The 22,965-nt window shown below is 44.4% G+C and overlaps 1 protein-coding gene and 1 pseudogene across 3 annotated transcripts in view; one reads left to right on the top strand and one right to left on the bottom strand.

Moving 5' to 3' along the window:
* The window catches only part of DTD1 (D-aminoacyl-tRNA deacylase 1), a 220,867-nt gene that overhangs the window by 168,679 nt on the left and 29,223 nt on the right, over positions 1 to 22,965 (bottom strand). For all 3 annotated transcript variants that reach the window (XM_071211573.1, XM_058287626.2, XM_004472370.5), the window contains exon 4: positions 375 to 481. In XM_071211573.1, coding sequence (XP_071067674.1) covers positions 375 to 481 — 107 coding nt within the window. The remainder of the gene's footprint in view (positions 1 to 374; positions 482 to 22,965) is intronic.
* On the top strand, positions 16,207 to 21,644 carry LOC139437546 (palmitoyltransferase ZDHHC4-like; annotated as a pseudogene).

The following is a 22,965-nucleotide window of genomic DNA, read 5'->3' as shown; positions in this document are numbered from 1 at the left end:
CAAGGAAGGTCAGGCAGTGCCTTCCCCCACCCTTGGGACAAAAGCCGCTCCAGGTAACCCATTCCTGATGGGTGAAGCGGCCAGCGCAGGGCAGTCAGGTTGTGCCGCTCCACTACCACCACCCAGCGGCGCAGGGGTGTCATGGCACCTCACCCAAGGAAGGCAGCCCAGGAGGTCTGCAAAGGGAGGACAGGAGAGGAAGGACCCGCCCCACAGGGGAGAAGACTGCAGTGCACACAGGAGCATGGACAGCACTAGATCATGGTGACTGTGTTTTCTCTGTTGGAGACTGAGGTCTGCACCAAACATGAAATCGAAGTCACCAGACATTACAGGGACCCAGGAGATGGTCCCCGCACTTCCCCTGGACTTACTTGCTTGGGATCAGAGGTGGCAGTGCTGGCGGCCGGGGATTCCAGTTCTATGGTCACAGGTCCGTCGTTCTGAATGTGGACTTGCATGTAGGTGCCAAACTTGCCATCTGAAAGAGCAATTCCAACAGTCACAAGAGATGGTAGCACCAGATTGCCCACCAAGAAAGCATGCTGAGATCACAGGCATGGGAAACCCCGAGGAAGCGCAGCCAGTCAGCAGAGGACAAGGTCCTGAGGGAACCGCACAAGTAAACAGCAGGTGCTGCCACAGACCCAACAGACGGGCCGGATGAAAGTTCTGCTGACACCAAGTGCTAGACAGAACGGGGCGCCAGGAACGTCAATGGCGGGGGCATTGCTAAAACCACTTTGGAGGGCCTTTTGGTGAAACATCCAGTTGAGCAAACCCTAAAACTTTGGGAATGCCAGTCTAGAAACTTACACATATTAATATAAACAAGAGGAAAGGTTCAAGGATGTTCATTGGCAGTGTTTAGAAAAGAAAAAGCAGAAACCATCTGCTGCGCTCAGTAGGGGGATGGACCCATAAGCATCATCTTCAATATTCAATGGCGTACTAGACAGCCGCCATGGAGCTCCATCAACAGGGCTACATCTTGAACATATAATATGATCTCTAAAAAGTCAGAGTTGCAACAAGGACACAGCCACTATGATACCATTTATATAATATTTTTCAACACCCAAAACAAGTTACATCACTATATTATTTATATATAATTTATGGATATGTGAATGTGGTATTGATGTTCTAAAAAATCTATAAACATGGGCAGGAAAGATGAATGACAAACATGGATGGTAATAACACTTGTACTTGAGAGAAGTCAGGAGGTGCAGGGTTTTAGTGCCCTGTTTAGACAGAGAAAGAGATGTAAAGGGAATGTAGCAAACAGGGGAGCGAGTACAATGGTCTATTTTTTTTTTTGTATGTTTCGTAATTAAAATTTTAAAACAAGGCGGCGGACTTGGTCCAGTGGTTAGGGCGCCCGTCTACCACATGGGAGGTCCGCGGTTCAAACCCCAGGCCTCCTTGACCCGTGTGGAGCTGGCCCATGTGCAGTGCTGATACGCGCAAGGAGTGCCCTGCCACACAGGGGTGTCCCCCACATAGGGGAGCCCCACGCGCAAGGAGTGTGCCCCGTAAGGAGAGCCGCCCAGCGCGAAAGAAAGTGCAGCCTGCCCAGGAATGGCGCCGCACACACGGAGAGCTGACACAAGATGACGCAACAAAAAGAAACACAGATTCCCATGCCGCTGACAACAGAAGCAGACAAAGAAGATGCAGCAAACAGACACAGAGAAAAGACAACCAGGGTGGGGGGGGAAAGAGAGAGAAATAAATAAATCTTTTTAAAAAAATTTTTTAAACAAATTAATTCTAAATGAAAAAGAAAGCCTAGGAGGTTCCCCAAAACAGTCTCATAAATTGCCTCCTTGGGGGCAAAGTGGGAAGCGGGACCAAAAGGCAGGTCAAACACAGAAGCCACTGCAGACCACAGAACTGAGGAGTCGCCTCACTCCGCACAGGACAGGACTGCCCAAAGCCGGGGCACAGGGCTTGGGGACACTCCACACCCCCGCCCTGGTGAGGCTGTAGAACCACTCTGTTCCCAGAGCGTGCTGCAAGTTCACCAACGCGCTGCCCCAATAGCAAGGGCCTCGAGCCTTCTGTCTGACACCCAAACCCACCCAATTTTCTGATCAATTCCTTAACACCGAATTCAATTTAGAAATAAAACCAAATACACGATGTGCGAACTGATGCCACAGAATAACCAGGATGCCTGTTCCGTCTGTCCCCACGCCTCTGGGGCACTCTGGGTCTAAATGCCACTGTGGCACCTACCTATACTTGGGGAAGAGAACAGGATGCTCTCTACACTCTGAGAGGGTTACTTGTAGGCCGTCTTGGATAAAACCATTTGTTTAACCCAAAACTAAGAAAAGAGTTAAATCCACTGAGGAAAAGCAGTATGGAGTCTTAGGAAGCCAGGAACTCTCGGGCGCTCTTCTGTTCCTACCGCCTCTAATGTCACACCCAGGCCCTACTTGGTTTTCCATGCAGAGTTAGCAACTCTGCGCCAGGCACGGCGCAAAATACCAAAGACCCAGCTCAGAGGCTCGAACAGCCCTGGCACTAGGAACCCACGGTCTGGCATGGGGGGGCACAGGGCACACATGGTGACAAGGCAGTGTGGGAAGAAAATGTCGGCTTCTGGCCCTGGAGGCCACATGAGGGTCTGAGTCCCCGACTTGGGGTCTGGGGAGGGAATCAGAACAGGCTTCTTGGATGAGGCGACACCTGCTCTGACACCTGGCAAGCTCTCACCTGGCGACGGCCAAGCCAGGGCTACTAACGGCACCTGAATCACAGTGAAACAAAATCCGACAATGTACATCGAGTGCTGGGGCAGTGGCCAGGCACATAGTGGGGACAAAGCGGATGTCTGCTCTTATTATTATGAAAAAGGCCTTCAGGTGTTCCTGGAGTGAAGAATGCCATAGATTTTTTATATTTCTGGAAAACCATACTTGTTTCAATGCTCCCTTGGAGAATTCCGACATACAGCAGCATGTTGAAGGGTCTCAAGGTATCCTGGAGTAAAGAAAACTATTTATTTTCTTTTACTCTGGTGTTCCCCAAACTTCCCTAGGCAGGAGGTCCCAAATTCACACAGAACATCCTTTCACAGTACGGACAACCCCCTGGGAGAGGCTAAGGAAGGGAAAAGCAGGGAGTGGGCACACCAGCACCGGACCTGGCTGGGGCTGGGAGTCCCTCCCTCCCAGTGTCCCCCCTGGAGAGTAGTTCTGTCCTCAGGCTGGTCAGCCTCCTGGTGGCCTTGTGCCCTGGGCTCCCCTGGACACCAGACCATCCCCAACCCAAGACCACCTGTGTGAGCCTTTGTTCTTCACATCATGACCACATAATTCCCACTGATTCTCCCCCAGTGATCCAAACCTTGCAGAGAGTTCTAGTAAAGTGGGTATACCAATTGTCAGTTTGCTTAAGCCCACAGAGGGTAGCATTGGAAATTCTATTACAAGTACCCAAGTGGTACACCATTTTTATAGGCAAGATTCTTACTCTCATTCCCACCAGGGAGCCAAAGGGGCTTAAATAGTGGTTGCTTTCCCTGACCGCCTATCAGATGAAAGTGGTCATTCAAGTAAACAGAGCTCTCAGTTTTATCCATGTCAGACTAGCTAAAAAGAGATCCGCTGGGAAGGAAATCATGTGTTTAATTGCATGCTAAAATTATGGCTACAATTAGTAGCAAATTTCAGCCCCTGCACTCCTCAGGGAAGCTGAAGGCAGACTTAAGAGGAAAGGCATTATTTCCGACCTTGAATTTCTGTTGCCAGGATAGACGGCATATGCGTCACTGTTTATCATTCCAAGTAGCAAGAAATATATTTTCTTTTCCTGTTTGTCTTCAGCTGAGAACAGATTATCTGAATTTCCATTTGTACAGACAATAAATCCAAAGAAATGTTTTAAGAGACCTTCAAATGGTAACATTTTTTTCCAGTCCAGATCAAAGAGTAAAGCCCCCAGGAAAAATTACATTGGGCAGGGAAGAGAATTACATTTTTAAAACTAACCTTAAAAGACAAAACCTATCTTCAAAACTACATCTGGGTTCCTCCAGTGATAGAATCAAGTTATTCTTAAATGTAAGTAACAAAGTCCACCCAGAGCTGAAGGAAGGAACATGCCAAGCACAGTTATGCAACACGGTACAACAAGGAAAAAACGGAGCTGCAGCCAACCGGACGTGAATAATCTCCAGCAGCAGTTAGCTTAGGCCCCTAACACAACCGCAAACCAGAACTGCCTCGCCTCATCATCTGCCAGTTAACCTCACAGGGTGGTTTTGAGGCCCCTTTGAAGAATGCCTGACTGACCTTCCAAAACTTGCCAAGACAACCTCTCCATGTCCCAGTTCCTCCCACTGTGATGACAGGACAGTCATCTTTGGATGGTGACGAACATGTACAGGAGTTGGTACAGGCGGGGCACCAGGCCCCAAGCCCAGCACTCAGGAAATGAGTTACCCTCATTGCATCTCCATCATTGTCATCCATGACAGTCTACGAGCAAATTGGGGGTCTGGGGTTGGAAGAGAAAAACATTCCTAAAAGCATGCAATTGTGGAAAATTTGGGGCGTGAAAGCCTGGTGCAGCAATACCGTGCTCCCCACCGCTGGCGCCCATCAGGGCCTGCCTCTGGGCTGGTGCTGGGAACCCTCAGGCCAGCCCCTCCAAGCGCCATCCCCAAAGGCAGCTCTGTCTACTGTCACAGGGGCATTCTCTCATTGCCCAGACTTCCTCCTGTTTTACTTTTCCACCTGTTCAGAACCCAGGCAGGGAAGAGGGGGTCACCAACGGGGACCCAACACTGGGGGCCAGGCTGGGAACACAAAGAAGCCAAGCAAATGAGTGGAAATGGGGTCGGAACCAGCCTGTGGCGAGGCCTGGCCACGGCCTGGCTGGGTCTGGCTCTGGATGGCCTGATGGGCTTGCCCTGTGCCCTGGCACCTGTGGGAGGGTGACCCTGCAGGTCACTGGTGCTGCAGCAGCACTGTCCTCAAGAGCAGGGCTGCTTCTGTGAAGCAGGAAGTTGTGGCTGAGGCCAGGGTGCCCCGGCCAAGGTAAGGATTCAAATACGGCAGTGGATGCCTGGCTCAAGAGTTTCTGGAGAGGAAGGCTGGGCCAGGTGGGCAGCGTGTGAACCACAGTCCTACTCCATTCTACCTGAGGGCCAAGGAGGAAACTGTGGAACTGTAAGCCCTGGATTCTTGGAGCATCCCCCAGGCTCAAGTGTCTTCTCCTCTCTGGATGGGCTCCCCAATTGGCTCTGCCAGGGCTCGATGCATTCGAGAGAGACACCTCCTCCAGGAGGCAACAGGCACTAGGGCCAGGGCCCAGGGGCCAGGACCAAACTGCCAGTTCACAGGAGAGCAAGGAGGGACCTGCCACCACAGGGGCCCACCCTCAATTCCATCCCTAAGAGCTGCACGTAAGAGATGGTAAATGCCAAGGACAGAAATCAGCCTCATGCAGGGAAATAAGATCCCAACTGAGCTGAAGTTCTGAGGTCACGGGTTCAAGGCCATCAATGTAGACCTTCTTGCATGATGGGGAGGCTTCTCTGACCATCAGGCTTTGCCTGGACATCTCTGAGCTCGACCGGTGTCCCTGGCACCATCTGCCTGGGATAACTGTGTAGGGCGGAGGCTGGCTGGCCTTCTGAGGTGGAAGTGAGCTGGTGCTGTGATAATGCTACTTCTGAGGCCCCAAAGGGCCTTACATGGACACCTGTGTTCAGCTGCAGCTGAAAGAACCCAGCCTGCCACAGGCACTGGACACCTACCACTGAGACCAGAGAGAGTAAGAAGCTGGGAGGGTGGATTCTGCACTCGTAGGGGCACATGAATTTTATCTCAAGACTTTAATTCCTTTGGACTTGAATATGATACCAAGTTTGATCCTGACTTGTGATTTCTCCCTGGGAATGTGATTATGGAAAAAGGTGACATTTAAATTCACTTGCATCTCTTTGTGGGCATTTTGTTCCGAGTCTTACGTATGTTCTTATTGGCGTATGCTAACACCACCTTTAATCTCACTGCAGAACCTCTGACGTGCTAGATGGGCAGTGGGGCTGGGCAAGCTTTGGGATGGGCCACAGAAAAGAGACTAAGTCTTCAGCCTTAGGAGCAGAGCGGCCCTAGCGGAGCCTGGGAAGGCAGGGTGCTGATAGTTTTCAGAGTCTCTGGGGACAAAATCTAAGCTGTTCCCAGGAAAGTCTTGGAGAGGTTCCATGATAGACTTAAAAGGGCTGATCTGACCAGCTCTGACCCCTGGCCCGGGTAGGGAGCCCTACATCCCTGGCTGACTGTAAGGTTAACAGTTAAAGCCAGTGGATTAAGACAACAAAACATTGGGAACTGACATTACGCAAAGTGAAAGAAACCAGACTCAAAATACTACATATGGTATGATTCCATTTGTGTAAAATGTAAATATAAATCAGTCTATAGACACAGAACTAGATTGGAAGTTATAGGGCAGGGAAAGTATAGAAGGACTGAGAGGTGACTGCTGAGGTAGCTCTTTCTGGAGTAACGAAAATGTTCTAAAATTGGGTGATGAATGCACAACTCTGTGATTATACTGAGAACCACTGACTGTACACTTTGGATGGACTATATGGTATGTGAATGTATCTCAATAAAACTGCTAAAAACACACACACACACACAGAGGAAACTGTTTGTTTCCCCACTGCTGGTCTCCCCAAGAAGGATTTCCCTGATCACATTACTGGCCTCTGTCTGCCCCTTTCCAAACTCCTCCAAACTGGTAAATGTGAAGGAAATAACTGGGCACATTGGAGTGAGCCTTTTCACGTTCGAAAGACTAGGGACTGGGAAGCAGACTTGGCCCAATGGATAGGGCATCCATCTACCACATGGGAGGTCTGTGGTTCAAACCCCGGGCCTCCTTGACCCGTGTGGAGCTGACCCATGCGCAGTGCTGATGCACGCAAGAAGTGCCCTGCCACGCAGGAGTGTACCCCCCATAGGGGAGCCCCATGAGCAAGGAGTGCGCCCATAAGGAGAGCCACCCAGCGTGAAAGAAAGTGCAGCCTGCCCAGGAATGGTGCCGCATACACGGAGAGCTGACACAGCAAGATGACGCAACAAAAAGAAACACAGATTCCCATGTTGCTGATAAGGATAGAAGTGGGCACAGAAGAACACGCAGCAAGTGGACACAAAGAGCAGACAACTGGGGCAGGGGGAGAGGAGAGAAATTATAAAAATTTTTTAAAAAAAAGACTAGGGACTATGAATGAGCTCCAGAAACGCCAAGTTAGGGAGAGGGTCTACTGACCATGTGTCACTGCATGGGGCTGGCTGCTTCCTGCAGACAGGAGGAGAAACAGTATCACTGCTCACAACCAAGCAGGTTTCCTTCAGAATCTTGTTGCTTGGAAGTCTGCTCAGAAAATACCACACTTTGATTTTTAAGACATACTTTTTTTTCATTTTACTACTGGGGAAACCAGGAAGCATCTTGCCATCCATGGCACCATACAATTTTAACTGGCCACTTGGTTTCTTCCTTACTGGTACAAATAATGGTCACTATATAATTGGCAGCATCTAAGACTCGAAAAAATGTTGTACATTATCTCCCATTTGCAAAAAAGCCACTGCTGAAGTTTCTGTAAATGATGTGTTATCTGAACATTCCCTAAGATGCCAGTGACACATAATGAAACCTATGTTTGTCTGTATAAAAACAGTGCCTCATTAGCTCCCATCAGCGCCATGGTTCACTTGTTCTGAGGAACTCAAGTAACAAAGGTGTGTGGGGGCTGCTCACTGCCTTTTCCATAACACTTGCTCATTTATCTTAACTTCCAGAAATTCCTCAAAGTTTCTGGCCATTAAGTATCATCTAAACAATTTTCCAGTGTGGGTCTGAATTTATTCTGTTTTTATGCCCCATCATATCAATGGGTAAAGAAAAAAAGGTCAACCATGTGGGCGCATTCCGCCATGTTAAATGAGATACCTAAAGATCTTTTAAACCTAGCTTAGCCTTCAGCAGGTAAAGCTGAGAGGAGGAGCAGAGGAGACAGAGCTCCTGTACAAAGCACCCCAGGCCTACCCCATCCCCATCCCAGGCTGCCATTCAGGATTCAGGAGTGGAACAGGCTGGCAGGACAGCAGCCAGCTGGACTGATAGGGAAGGAATTTTTCCAGGAATTTTTCCTGGAAAAATGTTAAGGGATTTCACCTCTGTGCTGAGCTGCCTTTTCTTAGATTTCTCTTTTGTGCCTGTTGTGGGAAACTGACCTTCACCTTCTAGCTCCAAAGCCCTTCCTAAGCCCCCACTAGAGAGCTCAAGTTTTATTGTGAGAACTATTTCACCAGCTGCTCCCTGGAGCACAGCCCCAGTTGCTCTGGGTATGCAGACTGCAGCTCCCACAGCTCGGCTCTGTAGGTCCTCCCATTATGCCAAGAGTCTGGGGCTGGCTCCAACTTGAGCTCCTGCATCCTGAAGGGAAACCAACCTATTCATCCATTCCCACAATCAAGGCAAAGTTAGCCAAGAAGCTACACAGCATCTGGGGTAAAGCAAATCCTGACCTTCACAACAACCAATGAAGCCCAGTCTAATCACTAATACAAGCTAACAGAATACAAGACTCAAAACTGTATTAGTTTCCTTTTGTTGCATAACAAATTACTCCAAAACTTAGTAGCTTAAGATAATAAGCATTTATTATCGTATAGTTTCTGTAGGTCAGGCATGCGGGAGTTCATTAAGCTGGCTGGGTCCTGTTCAGGGTAAACATGAGGCTACAGTCAAGCTGTGGTCAGGGCTGCTCTCATCTGAGAGCTGAAGGAGCCACTTCCAAGATGGCACACACGAGGCTGCAGGTGGGAGGCTTGTTCTTCCTCCCAAACCTCTCTCTTTAGGGCTACTTGAGAGCCCTGCCAACCTGGCAGCTGGTCTCCCCCAGAGCAAGTGACCCAGCAGGAAGCTGCAAAGTCTTTTACTTCTTACAATCCTGCAAGTTTCAAACTTCCTAGCATATTTTATTTTTTTACAAACAGTTCACGAAGACCAGATCACATTCAAGAAGAGGGAAATTAAGTGCCACCCTTTGAAAGCAGGAGATCCAAAAATTTGCGGACATATTTTTAAACCACCAATATAAATACTAATGTAAATATATATCACCAGATTATTTGAAGAAAACTAAAACCTATGGAAAAAAATTATTTACATTTATTAATAAGAGCAAGGTGGAAAAGGTAGAACTACACGACCAAACAGGTACAATAAAATAAAATGGATATGAAAATTTTAAAAATATCAGAACTGAATAATGGGATGGAGATAGAAGAAAAACAAATTTATATTGACGCTAACAAATCAAGGGGAATTCTCCTAGAAAGTAGCATACAAGTTTCCAGAGCCAAACCCTTATCTATACCTTCAGCTTGGAAGCCAGGAAAACTGAGGGAATATTCACCCCGTGTAGACACACTTTTTTTTTTAAGATTTATTTTTCATTTATTTCTCTCCCCTTCCGACCCCGCCCTCCCCGGTTGTCTGCTCTCTGTGTCCATTCGCTGTGTTCTTCTGTGACCGCTTCTATCCTTATCAGCAGCACTGGGAATCTATTTCTTTTTGTTGCATCATCTTGTTGTGTCAGCTCTCTGTGCATACGGCACCATTCTTGGGCAAGCTGCACTTTCTTTTGCGCTGGGCAGCTCTCCTTACGGTGCGCACTCCTTGCACGTGGGGCACCCCTACGCGGGGGACACCCCTGCGTGGCACAGCACTCCTTGCGCGCATCAGCACTGCACTTGGGCCAGCTCCACACGGGTCAAGGGGGCCTGGGGTTTGAACCGCGGACCTCCCATGTGGTAGACGGACGCCCTAACCACTGGGCCAAGTCTGCTTCCCTACACTGTGTTTCCAAGATGTTACTCAATGGTTCCTGCCTCCTGGTATTCACTGCCCTGTACAACTCCCCCTCACCCCGCCCCCCACACACACACACACACATCAAATAGGGCTGACTGAGTGGACTGTAGAGCGTAAACTACAATGTAAATCATTCTCCATGTGGTGCAGCAGTGCTCCAAAATGTAATCACCAAATGCAATGAATGTCCCATGATGATGAAAGAGGTTATTGATTTGGGAGGAGGGGGATGAGGGGAGGTAGTGGTATGTGGGGACCTCTTATATTTTTTTAATGTAACATTTAAAAAAAAATAAAGAGAAAAAAAATTACATTAAATTTTTTTCTGGGTGATTGGGAAAAAAAGAAAAAAGATACTATAGAAATGGCATGTGCCTTCCAGACCTTGACCACAGAGATCTTGAAGCTTCCAACCTTGCCATCACTTGGATCACTCACCTGGGGGGATCTGGCTGCCATGTTCTAAGAACAATCAAGCAGCCCTTGAAAAGGTCCATGTGGTGAGAAACTGAGGCCTTCTGCCAATGCTAGCATCAGCTCAACAGAAAAGAGTAGGCTCCCTTGGCAGGGGATTCCCTAGCGCCATTAAGGACCCAACAATGCCTACTGGCATCTTAACTGCAACCTCAGGGGAGATCTGAGGTAGAATCACCTAAGTCACTCCTACCCCAACCCAGAGAAACTCTGTGACATAAGAAATGCTTATGATTGTTTTAAGCCACCAAATTGTGCAGCTAATTTGTTGCTCAGCAATAGATAACTAATAGGCACATCTAGATAAAGTTTCAGAACTTTAAAAATAAAATCCTACTCATTTCCAGAGTATGTCAACAAGGAGCAAGATGCAGGAATTCTCAACTGTAACCCTATGTGCTGGAAGACAATGGAAAAAAGGCCTATATACTTAAAATTCTCTGTCTAGCCTGCAGAGATGGAGGAAGCTAGTATGCTGTGGTCTGCTCAGTATTCTTTTTCATCTCCCTTCTTCTGATAGCAGCAACTGTTCTCCACAGGGAGTCATCTACCACCGCATGTGGTAGGTAGGCTAGGCTGTCAAAGTGCCCCATTATGGCCAAAAATGTGAATAGATGACCTAGAATCAGTCAATCATAATATTCTATCCCAGTTGCACTGTGATAAATAAGATGGAAATAAGACTAAACACATGTTATAACAAATAAATATAAACGGGATAAATTCACTTAGCGAAAGTTAAAGGGTCTCAGATTGGATTAAAAAAAAAAAATCCTACCATATCAAAAAGACACATCTCTAACAAAATGATTCAGAAAATTCTAAAGTAAAAAGTTAACCAAAAAGATGTTAGGCAAATGTTATAGAATGCAATCTTAATATTAGACAAGTCTGAATTAAATGCAAAAAGAGTTAAAAAGGTAAAGAGGCAGCAGGGGCCACGTGGGGGTGGAAAATGGGAAGTTAATGTTTAATTGGCATGGAGTTTGTTTGGAGTGATGGAAAATTTTTGGCAATGGATGACGACAGTGAAGGCACAACTTTGTGAATGTAATTAACACTACTAGATTGTATACTTGAAAGTGGATAAAATGGGAAATTTTAGATTGTATATGAGTTACCAGGAAAAAAAGTCCCATAGATCTGTAGATTGCAAAGAGTAAACCTTTATGTAAACTCTCTGCTATAGTTAATAGCATAATTATAATGTTTCATCAGTTGTAACAAAGACACCACACTAATGCAAAATGTTAACAGTCAAAACTTGTGTGTGACAGACTGGGGTATATAGTAACTCTGTACTTTCCACATGATTTTTTGGAAACCTACAACTGCTCCAAGAAAAAAAGAAAAAAACAAAGAGGACACTTTACAATAAAAAGTATACAATCCTCGAGGCAGGTTACGGCTGTCATAAATATGCACCAAATAATATACTATTAAAGAATATGGGATTGAAATTACAGGAGATACAAGGCAAATTCACAAAAATACAACAGTAGCTGCAAACTATAACTCAAAAGTGGTCCATGACAGAACAAGTAGATAGGTAAAGATAAAAGGATCTGGATAATATAATTAATAAGGTAATATTACATCCATAAATGAGATACTATTCAGCAACAAAAGGGAATGAACTATTGATACACAGGAGGAATTTAAAAATTATTATGCTAAGTACAAAAATTTATATACTCTATGATCCCATTTATATAAAATCCTAAAAAATGCAAAACAATATATAGTGACAAAAAGTAGTTAGTCATGGGAGGGAGCGGGTGGGGACGAGGTAAGGAGGAACAGGAGAGAGAGATTACAAAGGAGCACAAGGAAATTTTGGGGGGTGATGGACACATTCACTATCTTGATTGTGGTTATGGTTTCATGGGTATATACACATGTCACAATTATCACTGCACACTGTAAATTCATGTAGTTTCTTGGGTGTCAATTATACCTCAAATAAGCTGATTAAAAAATAAAACAGCAGGGGGGGAGAATGGGTGTATACGGGATCCTCTTATATTTTTTAATTTAATATTTTGTATGATCTATGTATCTTTAAAAAATTTTTTTAATCTATTAAAAAATAAAATAAAATAAAACAGGGGAGCAGTTGTAGCTCAGTGGCTGAGCACCTGCTTCCCATATATAAGGTCTGGGTTCAATCCCAGGTAGTACCTTAAATGAAAATAAAAATAAAAATAAAACAAAGGAATTCTAACATTTTTTTAAAAACATAAAATCATTTATAAAAATATACTCAATGGTATTAAAAGCCATAATGACTTTATACCAATCATCTTCCGTTTCAAACTTATCATGAAAAAGCTCTCTTTCAATTGTAAGAAAGATACTGTTCATTTTTCTCCTTGAATCAGACTTCCCTTCTGCTTCCCCAGAGATGTTTACCCATAGGTAGTAAGGCTCATCCTGTCTTACTTCCCAATAAGAGTTACAAGAACAGCTGCATGGGGGGAGGTGGGGTGGCAAGCGAGAGCGTGAGAGCACACGCACCCTGTGAGGCCCAGGGCAGGGGAGAGCTGACAGAAGGTGCTGCTAAGCAGAGCACCCCAGGGAGGCTGAAGTGGAGGCAGGGAGACTCAGCAAGAGGCTGTCACAACAGTCCAGGTGAGGATGGGTGCAGGAGAGGTGTTGTGCAGTTGTCACATTCGGTATATTTTGTCAAAGGACAAGCCAAGAGGATCTGCGGAATGGGCCAGATGCGGGAGGAAGAGGGGTCAAGCAAAACTCCTCGGTTTTGAACCTTCCGTGCATTTTACTAGAGGAGGAAGATGAAAACTAAATGAAATAAGGAACCAAGAAAAGAAAACACTATACCCACACACCAAAAGTATAGAATGGAAAAAGTTACTGAAGATAAAAACAAGATCATGAAATATCAAACAAAAAATAACTAGATTTGATTACCTTAAGAGCTACATTTCAGGAAAAAGAAAAAAAGAGAAAAAAACAAGAACTCTGATAGAGAAAAAGGGAAAAACACAAACAATGAGAAAAGGGCTATGACTAGATATAGGGATCTTTTTAAATCTCGAGTCCTGTAAAACCTTATTTGAAAATCCAAATGGGAAGGAGACTACAGGCAAAATAAACTGCTAGAATGGACATGAGAAGTGCTAGGAAACCTGAAGAGAACAGTAACCAAGGAAACCAGAGAACTACCTCTCTCCAAAGGGTTTTACTGACAAGTAGTATTAAAACAAATAATTCCTATGGTCCAAACCGCAGTAAAAGATTAAAAGTTTTCCAATTTATTCTGCAAAGCTAATATTAGCCTAATACTAAAATTGGACATAAATGGGGGGGGGGAGAAGGTAATTTCTCTTTTGAATACAGATGCAAAAATATGAAATGAAAGCTCAGGGACTCTCTTCCAGGAAAACATTAGAATACTATGTGAGGACTAGTAAAGGTTTAATCAGCACAGCTCATGATTAGAAAATGCTTTTGCTAGGTTAACATCAAAATAAAAAAGACATTGGAAAAAAGTCAACTTCTCTTCTTGCTTAAAAATAAAGCTCTTCCTTGAATAGCAAGACAAGCTAAAAATGCCATGTAGCAACCTCTTTTCCTGCAGTTGGGTACCCGTGGCACACTGAACAGCTTCCCTTACTTCCCTCGCAGCACAGAATTTAAAAAGATGGGTTAGCTAAACAAATACCCTGGTAATAACTGATACAGGAAAGACCATGAAAGGATGATAAAATTAGTGGGTGATAAGATGATGAGTAACACAGTCTCCAAGTGTCTCCATCCAAGAAATGTACTTATCACAGAGAGGAAAATAAACTTGAAATAGAGAAATCTGGCAAGTAATGAGACACATGACACTGAGGAGGGCAGAGCATCCCATTTTCCTGTGAAAATGCATAATCTCAACTTAATCATGAAAAAACATCAGGCAAACTCACACTGAGGGACATTCTACAAAAGAAGTGACTCTTTAAAAGTATCAAGGTCATAAAAGACAGGGAAAGACTGAGAACTGTCACCCACTGGAGGAGACTAAGAAGATCTAACAACTAAATGCAGTGTAGAGCTGTGATGGGATCCTCGTCCAAAAAAAAGGACAACAGGAGAAAACTGGTGAAGTTTGAAAAAGGTGTGTAGTTTAGTAGTAGGAATCTTAACTCCCTGTTTTGGCTATGTTAGATGTTATCAAAGAAGTTGGGTGAAGAATACTAGTTTTGTAACTTTTCTGTTAGTCTAGATTATTTCAAAAGTTAAAAGTTAAAAATATAAAAGAATTGGGAGCAGAAGTGGTTGAGTGTCCACTTCACACATGGTAGGTCCCAGGTTTAGTTGTTGGTGCCTCCTAAAAGTAAAAAAAAAAAAAACAATGAACAAAACAATTGAAAAAAGGGGAGTCAATGTGGCTCAGTGGTTGAGTGCCAGTTTCCCACATACAAGGTCCCAGGTTGAATCCCCAGCCCCAGTACCTCAAAAGACATATATATGTATTTTTTAAAAGAATTGTTTTAAAAATATTTCACCCAGCATTTCAGGTGTTTCGGTTGAGAGGTTTTTGCCTAAGCCACTGGAAGGCCAGAATTGTCACCAAGTGAGGTGGGGGAAGTCACAGGTGTTATGGTTTGTGGCAGAATAGAAGATGGGAGAGTTTAAGTTGATTAAGGTTGAGGGGCCAATTAGGTAGATAAGTAGGGATGTCAAGGAGACAATTAGGCAGATGAATCTACAGTTTGGCAGTGGGGAAGTCCAGGTTAGAAACAGAAATTTGGGCGTCATCAGGATAGAACTTGCTTTTAGAGTCAAGAGACTGGAAAAAGATCTCCTATGATTGGGCATAAAAGGAGAACATTCAAAGACCTGAGCCCTCCAATGTGAAGAAGGCAGGGAATTAGGAGGAAGTAGCCACAGAACTGAGAAAGAACACTGTGAAGTAGGAGGCAAACCAGGAGAGTGAGGAATCCTCAAAGCCAAGTGAAGTCAGTGTTTAAAGGGAGAAGGAGGGAGCCACAGAGTCAAATCCTACTGATGAGTCAGAGAGCTGAGGACGAGTACCGACTGAGCAAAGGGGGCCAGCAGACCTCAACAAGAGCAGTCTCAGTGCAGTGGCAGAGACAAAAGCCTGAGGGAGTGGATTTATTAGAGCATGAGAGGAGAGAAATTAGAGACAGCCAGAATAGAAAGCTCTTTTCAAGTGGAACAGAGAAATGGGGAGGGAGCTAGAAGGAAAAGTGGGAAAAAGAGAGGGCTTCTGGGGAGCACTAACAGCACATCTGCAATCTGGTGGGAAGGAGTCAGAGGAGGAGGAACATTAGCTGACTTAGGAGAGAGGGGAGGATGGCCAGAGAAGGGTCCTGGACCAGGCGAGAGGTCATAAGATTTGGTGTGAGTCTCTGGAATGGGAAGGAAGGCTGGTTCCTAAGTGCAGATGCTCGTGGATTTATAGGTACACGGGATGGCACTTCTGGAAGTTCTCCTCTGACTGCTTCAATTTTCTCAGGCTAATGGAAAGTAAGGGAAAGAGCTAAAAAAGTGAAGATAGGGGAAGAGGTGCTAGAGGTTTCAACAAGGAAGAATAGTCACATAGGAGAAGAGCAGAGCAAACAAACAGGTCAATGTCAACAACTGCTGAGCAGCAAAGAAGACCCATTTGTAGGTCAAGGCCCTGAAAGAGAGGCCAGCCAACATGATGGCATGTTTTCATCAGCCACATTTGCTGCACCGGTGCAGGTACAGCACAGGCAGGGAGCTGGAATTAACAAGGGCTGGAATTTTGATAAGCAAGGTCAAAAATGAAGAAAAGGACAAGTGAAGTGAGGGACTATGGTAGAGGGTAAGCATCATGATAGACCACAGGATTTACAAATGTATGAATAAATAAATAAATTTACTAAATAAATACCAAAGAGTACTTTCTGAAATAAGGCAATCCAATTTAAAATTGCATGTACAAACAAACAATACACCTAGGAAAACTCTAAAGAACCACACAGGACGGGCGGCAGACTTGGTCCAGTGGTTAGGGCTTGCATCTACCACATGGGAGGTTCGCAGTTCAAACCCCGGGCCTCCTTGACCCGTGTGGCGCTGGCCCATGCGCAGTGCTGATGCGCCCAAGGAGTGCCCTGACACACAGGAGTGTCCCCCACGTAGGGGAGCCCCACGCACAAGGAGTGCGCCCTGTAAGGAGAGCCGCCCAGAGTGAAAGAAAGTGCAGCCTGCCCAGGAATGGCGCCGCACACATGGAGAGCTGACACAACAAGACAATGCAACAAAAAGAAACCCAGATTCCTGTGCCACTGACAACAACAGAAGCGGACAAAGAAGACGCAGCAAATAGACACAGAGAACAGACAACCGGGGTGAGGAAGGGGGACGGGAGAGAAATAAATAAATCTTTAAAAAAAAAAAAAAGAACCACACAGGAGAAACTCCCCTTACCCAATATGAAAGCATAGTAAAAATCCTTAATAGCTTAAAACATGTCTTTTAACAAAGAGATCAAAAAGACAGAACACAAACAAAATTTCCAAGTTCATAAATATGCACAGAAATTTAATGTGAGCTAAAGCCAGAATCTTAAACTAGTGAAAGTGAATATAGTTTTTTAGGATAAATGGTTTTGGGAAACCACTTAGTAACCACCTAAAAAATGATGAATTTTGGATCCATGCTTTGCATTGTACACCAAGATAAACTCCAAATAGTTCAAAGATTTAAAAGTGAAAAATGAAAGCATAAAAGCACTAAAAGGGGCAGGGGGGAAAGCCGGATGTCTTTGTAACTCTTGAGTAGGAATAGTTTATGATTCACAATGCAACAGATATTTTAAAAACTTGACAATCAACCACTTAAAAATCAAAAATGTCTGTCCAGGAAACAATCCCTTACACAAGGTCAAAGGACAAATGACAAAATGGAGAAAAAGTATCTGTAACTCAAAACATATATAAAGAGCTCACAGAAATAAAGAATCTGACAAATAATTAAATGAAAAACCAGGCAAAGTTCACAGAAAAGGAAATACAAATGACTAAACATCTGAAAAAGATGTTCAAGCATACTCTGCACATGAAAATTACACTGAGATATCACTTTCATCTATCAGATGGGCAAAATTCTAAAGGTTCAGAATACACCCTGTTGGTAGAGCTTTGGGGACTATTGCAATCACATCCCACAAAAAGGGCAACATTTCGAGAGCCTTCTGCACTATTCACCCAGCCCTCTGCTGAGAACTGATCCCACAGCTATACGTGCCTGCATATGACCTGACATGTTTAACTTGATCCACTGCATCACTGTTCATAGGAGTCAAAAATCAGAAACGACCCAAAAGTTGAACAATACAAGATGAATTAAATAAGCCAGGCTACATTCCTACCTACGATAAAGCTGTTTGTGAGAGGGAGAGCGAGAGAGCGGAGAGAGCGGAGAGAGCGAGAGAGAGCGAGGGAGAGAGCGAGGGAGAGAGCGAGGGAGAGAGCGAGGGAGAGAGCGAGGGAGAGAGCGAGGGAGAGAGCGAGGGAGAGAGCGAGGGAGAGAGCGAGGGAGAGAGCGAGGGAGAGAGCGAGGGAGAGAGCGAGGGAGAGAGCGAGGGAGAGAGCGAGGGAGAGAGCGAGGGAGAGAGCGAGGGAGAGAGCGAGGGAGAGAGCGAGGGAGAGAGCGAGGGAGAGAGCGAGGGAGAGAGCGAGGGAGAGAGCGAGGGAGAGCGCGAGAGAGAGAGCGAGAGAGAGCGCGAGAGAGAGCAAGAGAAAGCGAGAGAGAGAGCAAGAGAAAGCGAGAGAGAGAGCAAGAGAAAGCGAGAGAGGTGAGGAAGTTCTCTATGAACTGACAGGGAAAGAATCTCTAGGATATATTGTTAAATTTTTAAAGGCAAAAATGTGAAATGGAATATATAATAGGCTACTTTCTGTTCAAAAGGGAGATATGGCATGGACTGTACTTATAGTACAAGGATAAAAATGTGCTTTCATCAATTATAACAAATGTCCCACATCAATACAAGGTGTTAATAATAAGGTGGTATATGGGAATCCTGTATTTTATGAATGATTGTTCTGTAAGCCCATAACTTCTCTAATAGAAGGGAGAAAGGAATATATGTGTGTGTGTGTATGTATGTTCATATTTTCTCACATTTGCATAATGAAACAATGGAAGAATAGACCAAAAAAGTGGTTACCTATAGAAGGCAAGGGAAACGGTGAATGGGGACAACAGTGAAAGCAAGACTTCTCTGAAACATTTGTATGGACATAAGTTTTTGAGTCATTTGGGTAAATACTGAGGAGTGCAATTGCTGCATCTTATGATAAACCTGTCTTTCAAAATGGCTATACCATCTTTGCATTTGTGCCAGCAGTGAATGAAGGCTCAGGCAACTGGGCTCTCATCTATCATATGGGAGGTCCCAGGTTCAAATTCCAGGTCCTCCTGGTGAAGGTGAGCTGGCCCATGCAGTGAGCTGGTGCAACAAAATGACACAACAAAAAAGAGACACTGAGGAAAAGACAATGAGAGATACAACAGACCAGAGAGCTGAGGTGGCTCAAGCAATTGAGTGCCTCTCTCCAACATCAGAAGGCCCTAGAATCGGTTCCCAGTGCCTCCTGAAGAAATGACAAGCAGACACGGAAGAATGGACACAGCAAATGGACACAGGCAGGAGACAGCGGGCATAAGCAACAAGGGGGTGGGGAATAAATAAATTAAATCAATCTTAAAAAATGATAATAATATCTTTTTTTTAAAAAAAAGACTCCTCAACTGGAATTTTTCATGTCATTTTGATGTCTGAACTACCTGCTCATATTACCTATTCAAAAATAAATTAATATAAGACCAAAAAGCAAATCAGAAATACTGGAAATGAAAAATAAGTAACTGACTTAAAACTCAATAGTCAAATGATGCTGGAACAAACTGGACATCCACATGCAAAAAATAAATCTAGACACAGACCTTATACCTTTCACAAAAATTAACTCAAAATGGGTCACAGACCTAATGTAAAGTACAAAACTATACAACCTTTAGAAGACAACAGAGGAGTAAATCTAAGTGACCTTTGATTTGGTGATGACTTTTTCTATACAAAACCAAAAGCACAATCCATTAAAGACTTCATTAAAATGAAAAACTGCAAAAGACACAATTGAGATAATGAAAAGACAAGCCACAGACTAAGAGAAAATATTTGCAAAACACATATATGATAAAAGATTTCTATCAAATATATACAAAGAAATGTATGCATCAACTGCAATGAATGTACCACACTAATGAAAGAAGTTGTTGATAAGGGAAAAGTGAGGGGTGGGGGGGAGTGGGACATATTTTTATTTTTAATAATTTTTTAATGTAACCATTTGTGTGGTCTATGTATCTTTTAAAAATACATACATTAAAAAAAATGATATACACGACACAAAATCTACTAGAAGGACTAAAATCCAAAACACTGACAACACCAAATGCTAGTGAGGATGGGGAGCTACGGGAGCCTTCATTCACTGCTGGCACAAATGCAAAGATGGTATAGCCATTTTGAAAGACAGGTTTATCATAAGATGCAGCAATTGCACTCCTCAGTATTTACCCAAATGACTCAAAAACTTATGTCCATACAAATGTTTATAGCAGCTTTATTCATAGTTACCGAAGCTTAGAAGCAATCAAGATATACTCAGAGAGTGAATGGACAAACTGTGGTATATCTGCAAAATGTAACATTATTCAGCAATAAAAGAAATGAGTTATCAAGTCATAAAAAGACATGAAGGAACTTTAAATGCATGATGCTAAGTGAAAGAAGCCAGTCTGTAAAGGCTATACACTGTTTGATTCCAACTACATGAAATTCTGAAAAGAAAAGAGAGAGTAAAAGACCAGTGGTTGCCATGGTGAGGGAGGGATTAAATAGGTAGAACACAGGAATTTTAGGACAGGGAAACCATTCTGTAAGATTCTGTAATTGTGGACACGTGACATTATGCATTTGTCCAAACCCACAGAACACAAGTCTCAGACTATGCCATGAAGGCGCTGGTGTGCTGCAGCTGGCGGAGCCGGGTGCTAGCTCCAGCCTCCTGGAGGAGCCACATCTCCTGGGGCTCTAGGTGCTGCCCGTGGCGAGGCACACTCAATGGCACAGGAGAAGATGCTGTGAATTCCCCATGACTTTTGGGAGGAGGAATGCCAGAGCTGCCAGCTGAAAATTATTCTACCAAGAAAACTATGCCCCAGGATAGAACCACCTGGTTCTCTTCTTGTTCTATGAGACTTCGGCACTGAAATGGTGTTTATGACCTACATCTGCTCAAACAGCCATTACTTGAAAGGCCCGGTTGGTGGGGAGGGGGGGGGAGGCACAGATATTTTCGTGTCTAATTCCAGTGTGTCTTCAGAGAGCCAGGCAAAGATCGCTCCACTACCTCTTCATATGCAAACCCACACCTTCCTTGCCCCGCAACCTCATCTCATCTTGCACGGGATGGTTTCTTCTGAATACATCTGGGAAATACCTGACTACTGTCCAGAACTGAAGTTCTCCTTATATTACTTTCTTCTGCCCTATCTGCTACTGTCTGTAAACCTGTGTTTTTTTCCCCTAAGTTGTATAACCAACCCTGGGACTATAACAAAAGCAAATGGATGGCTGCTTCTTCAAGTTTATGAATTCGAGGAAGTGATTCATCTACAGAACCTGAGATGCTCCACTTGTGACAGAAGGAAACCAGCTTGATCTGAGCACTGCAGAGTGTGTCACTGGTGTGAGCACCGTTTCGAGCATCACAGTGCTTGGGTGTACAACAGCATTAGCACCTAGGATACCAGTACTTCCACATCCACCTCTTGACAGTGACGGCCTCGGCATGTTTCAAATCCAGTTGGATTTGTCAAATGTGTACCTGGAGATTTAAGCAGAAGTCCTTGGAAGCCCCCAGGTGGTTGACTTCACCTTTCTTACTTAGTACCTATCTCTGACGTTCCCAAGACCTGTCTTCATGCTGGGGTTTGTCATGGTGCTGTGCTTCCTCTTGGGGAGCTATCTGTGTTTTGCTCTGTACCTGGCCACCACCAACCAGACCACCAGCAAGTGGTACAGAGGGGATGGGGTCCAGGGCTGGCACTGCCTCTGTGCAGCAGGGCCTCCATCAGCAGAGCCCTGAGTCTGCCAGAACATTTAGTTCCATGGGGTTTGGAGCCACCTGGGCAAGATCTTCTTACTTGTTGCACATTATGAGAAAAAGAACTAAACATAGGAAGAGTGTTACTGCCTTTTTAAAATAGTATAATTTATATATTTAAAAAAAAAAAAAAAACAACCCATAGAACTGTACAACAAACAGTGAATCCTAATGAAGACTATGCACTTTAGTTAAAAGTAATGTATCACAGTGCCTGCCTGGATGTCTCCAGAGCCCTCAGGAGCCCCGCTATTTAGGGTACTATCTATTTTAGCAGTCAATGAGATCCTGCCGAGACGTGCATAAGCATAACCTCTGGAATGACCTCCTGACTCACTCTGAAGTCTCTTAGCCATAAAAACTCATTTGTCTTTACCCTTTCCCCCTTTCGGTCAAAGCCTTTTTCCAGTTGCACTGTAGTTGGTGCTTGGTAGTAATCCCTCGGTGCCAAGGAGACTCATCCCTGGGAGTCATGTTCCATGCTGGGGGGTGCATTTATATGCTGAGTTTGGCTTAGAGAGAAGCCACATTTGAGCAAGAAGGAGCAGGGCTGCAAGCTCAGGAGTTTGGCGCCCTCCAGTGGGCCTTACTTTGGAACTTACGCTCCCCAATGTCAGAGTTGGACTCAGTTGTGGTTCCCCTATACATAGCTCTTCTGCCCCTCCTATTTGAACCTATAGTTAGTACTAGAGTCGATAGGTTTATGTCAAAGAGACTTAAATCACTGGGCTTTCCATGTGCCAACTGGGCCCTGAATCCCAACAGAGTTGCAAAACTACTCTCCAGTTCATTGGACTCACCCAGGACAAGTAACAAGGAAATGATGATGGACAACAACCATCCTAAGGAAGAGAGAGAGACTACAACTGCAAGCAAGATAGTTCCATCCACCTACCCCATGGAATCTAAGCCCCCTCTCAATTAGTACTGGAGTGGGCATCACCATCCCAGAATCCTCAGGATTGGGGAATGAACGATGGACTAGAGTAGGCTTACTATTATTCCACTATAGACTTACTGTTATTCTAGCGATGGAAGAACCACTGGAGGTTCTGAGGGGAGGGAAAGGGGAAAAATTGGTATAATATGGGGGCATTTTCAGGACACTGGAATTGTCCTGAATAATGCTGCAATGACAGATACAGGCCATTATATATTCTGTCATAACTTAGAAAATTATGCAGAAGAGAGTTTAAACTATAATAGTAAACCATAATCCACACTTAGTGGCAATGCTCCAATACGTGTTCATCAATTTTAACAAATGTATTGCACTAATGAAGGATGTTGTTAATATGAGAAAGTATGGTAGGGTGAGGGAGTGGGGCATATGGGAATCCCCAAACTTTTTTTTTCATTTTTCTTTTTTAGATTTATTTTTCATTTATTT

Source organism: Dasypus novemcinctus, chromosome 24 (genome assembly GCF_030445035.2).
Source record: "Dasypus novemcinctus isolate mDasNov1 chromosome 24, mDasNov1.1.hap2, whole genome shotgun sequence".
Lineage (NCBI taxonomy): Eukaryota > Metazoa > Chordata > Mammalia > Cingulata > Dasypodidae > Dasypus > Dasypus novemcinctus.
Note: the sequence above shows the minus strand (reverse complement) of the source record. Positions and strands in the feature narration are given on the sequence as shown.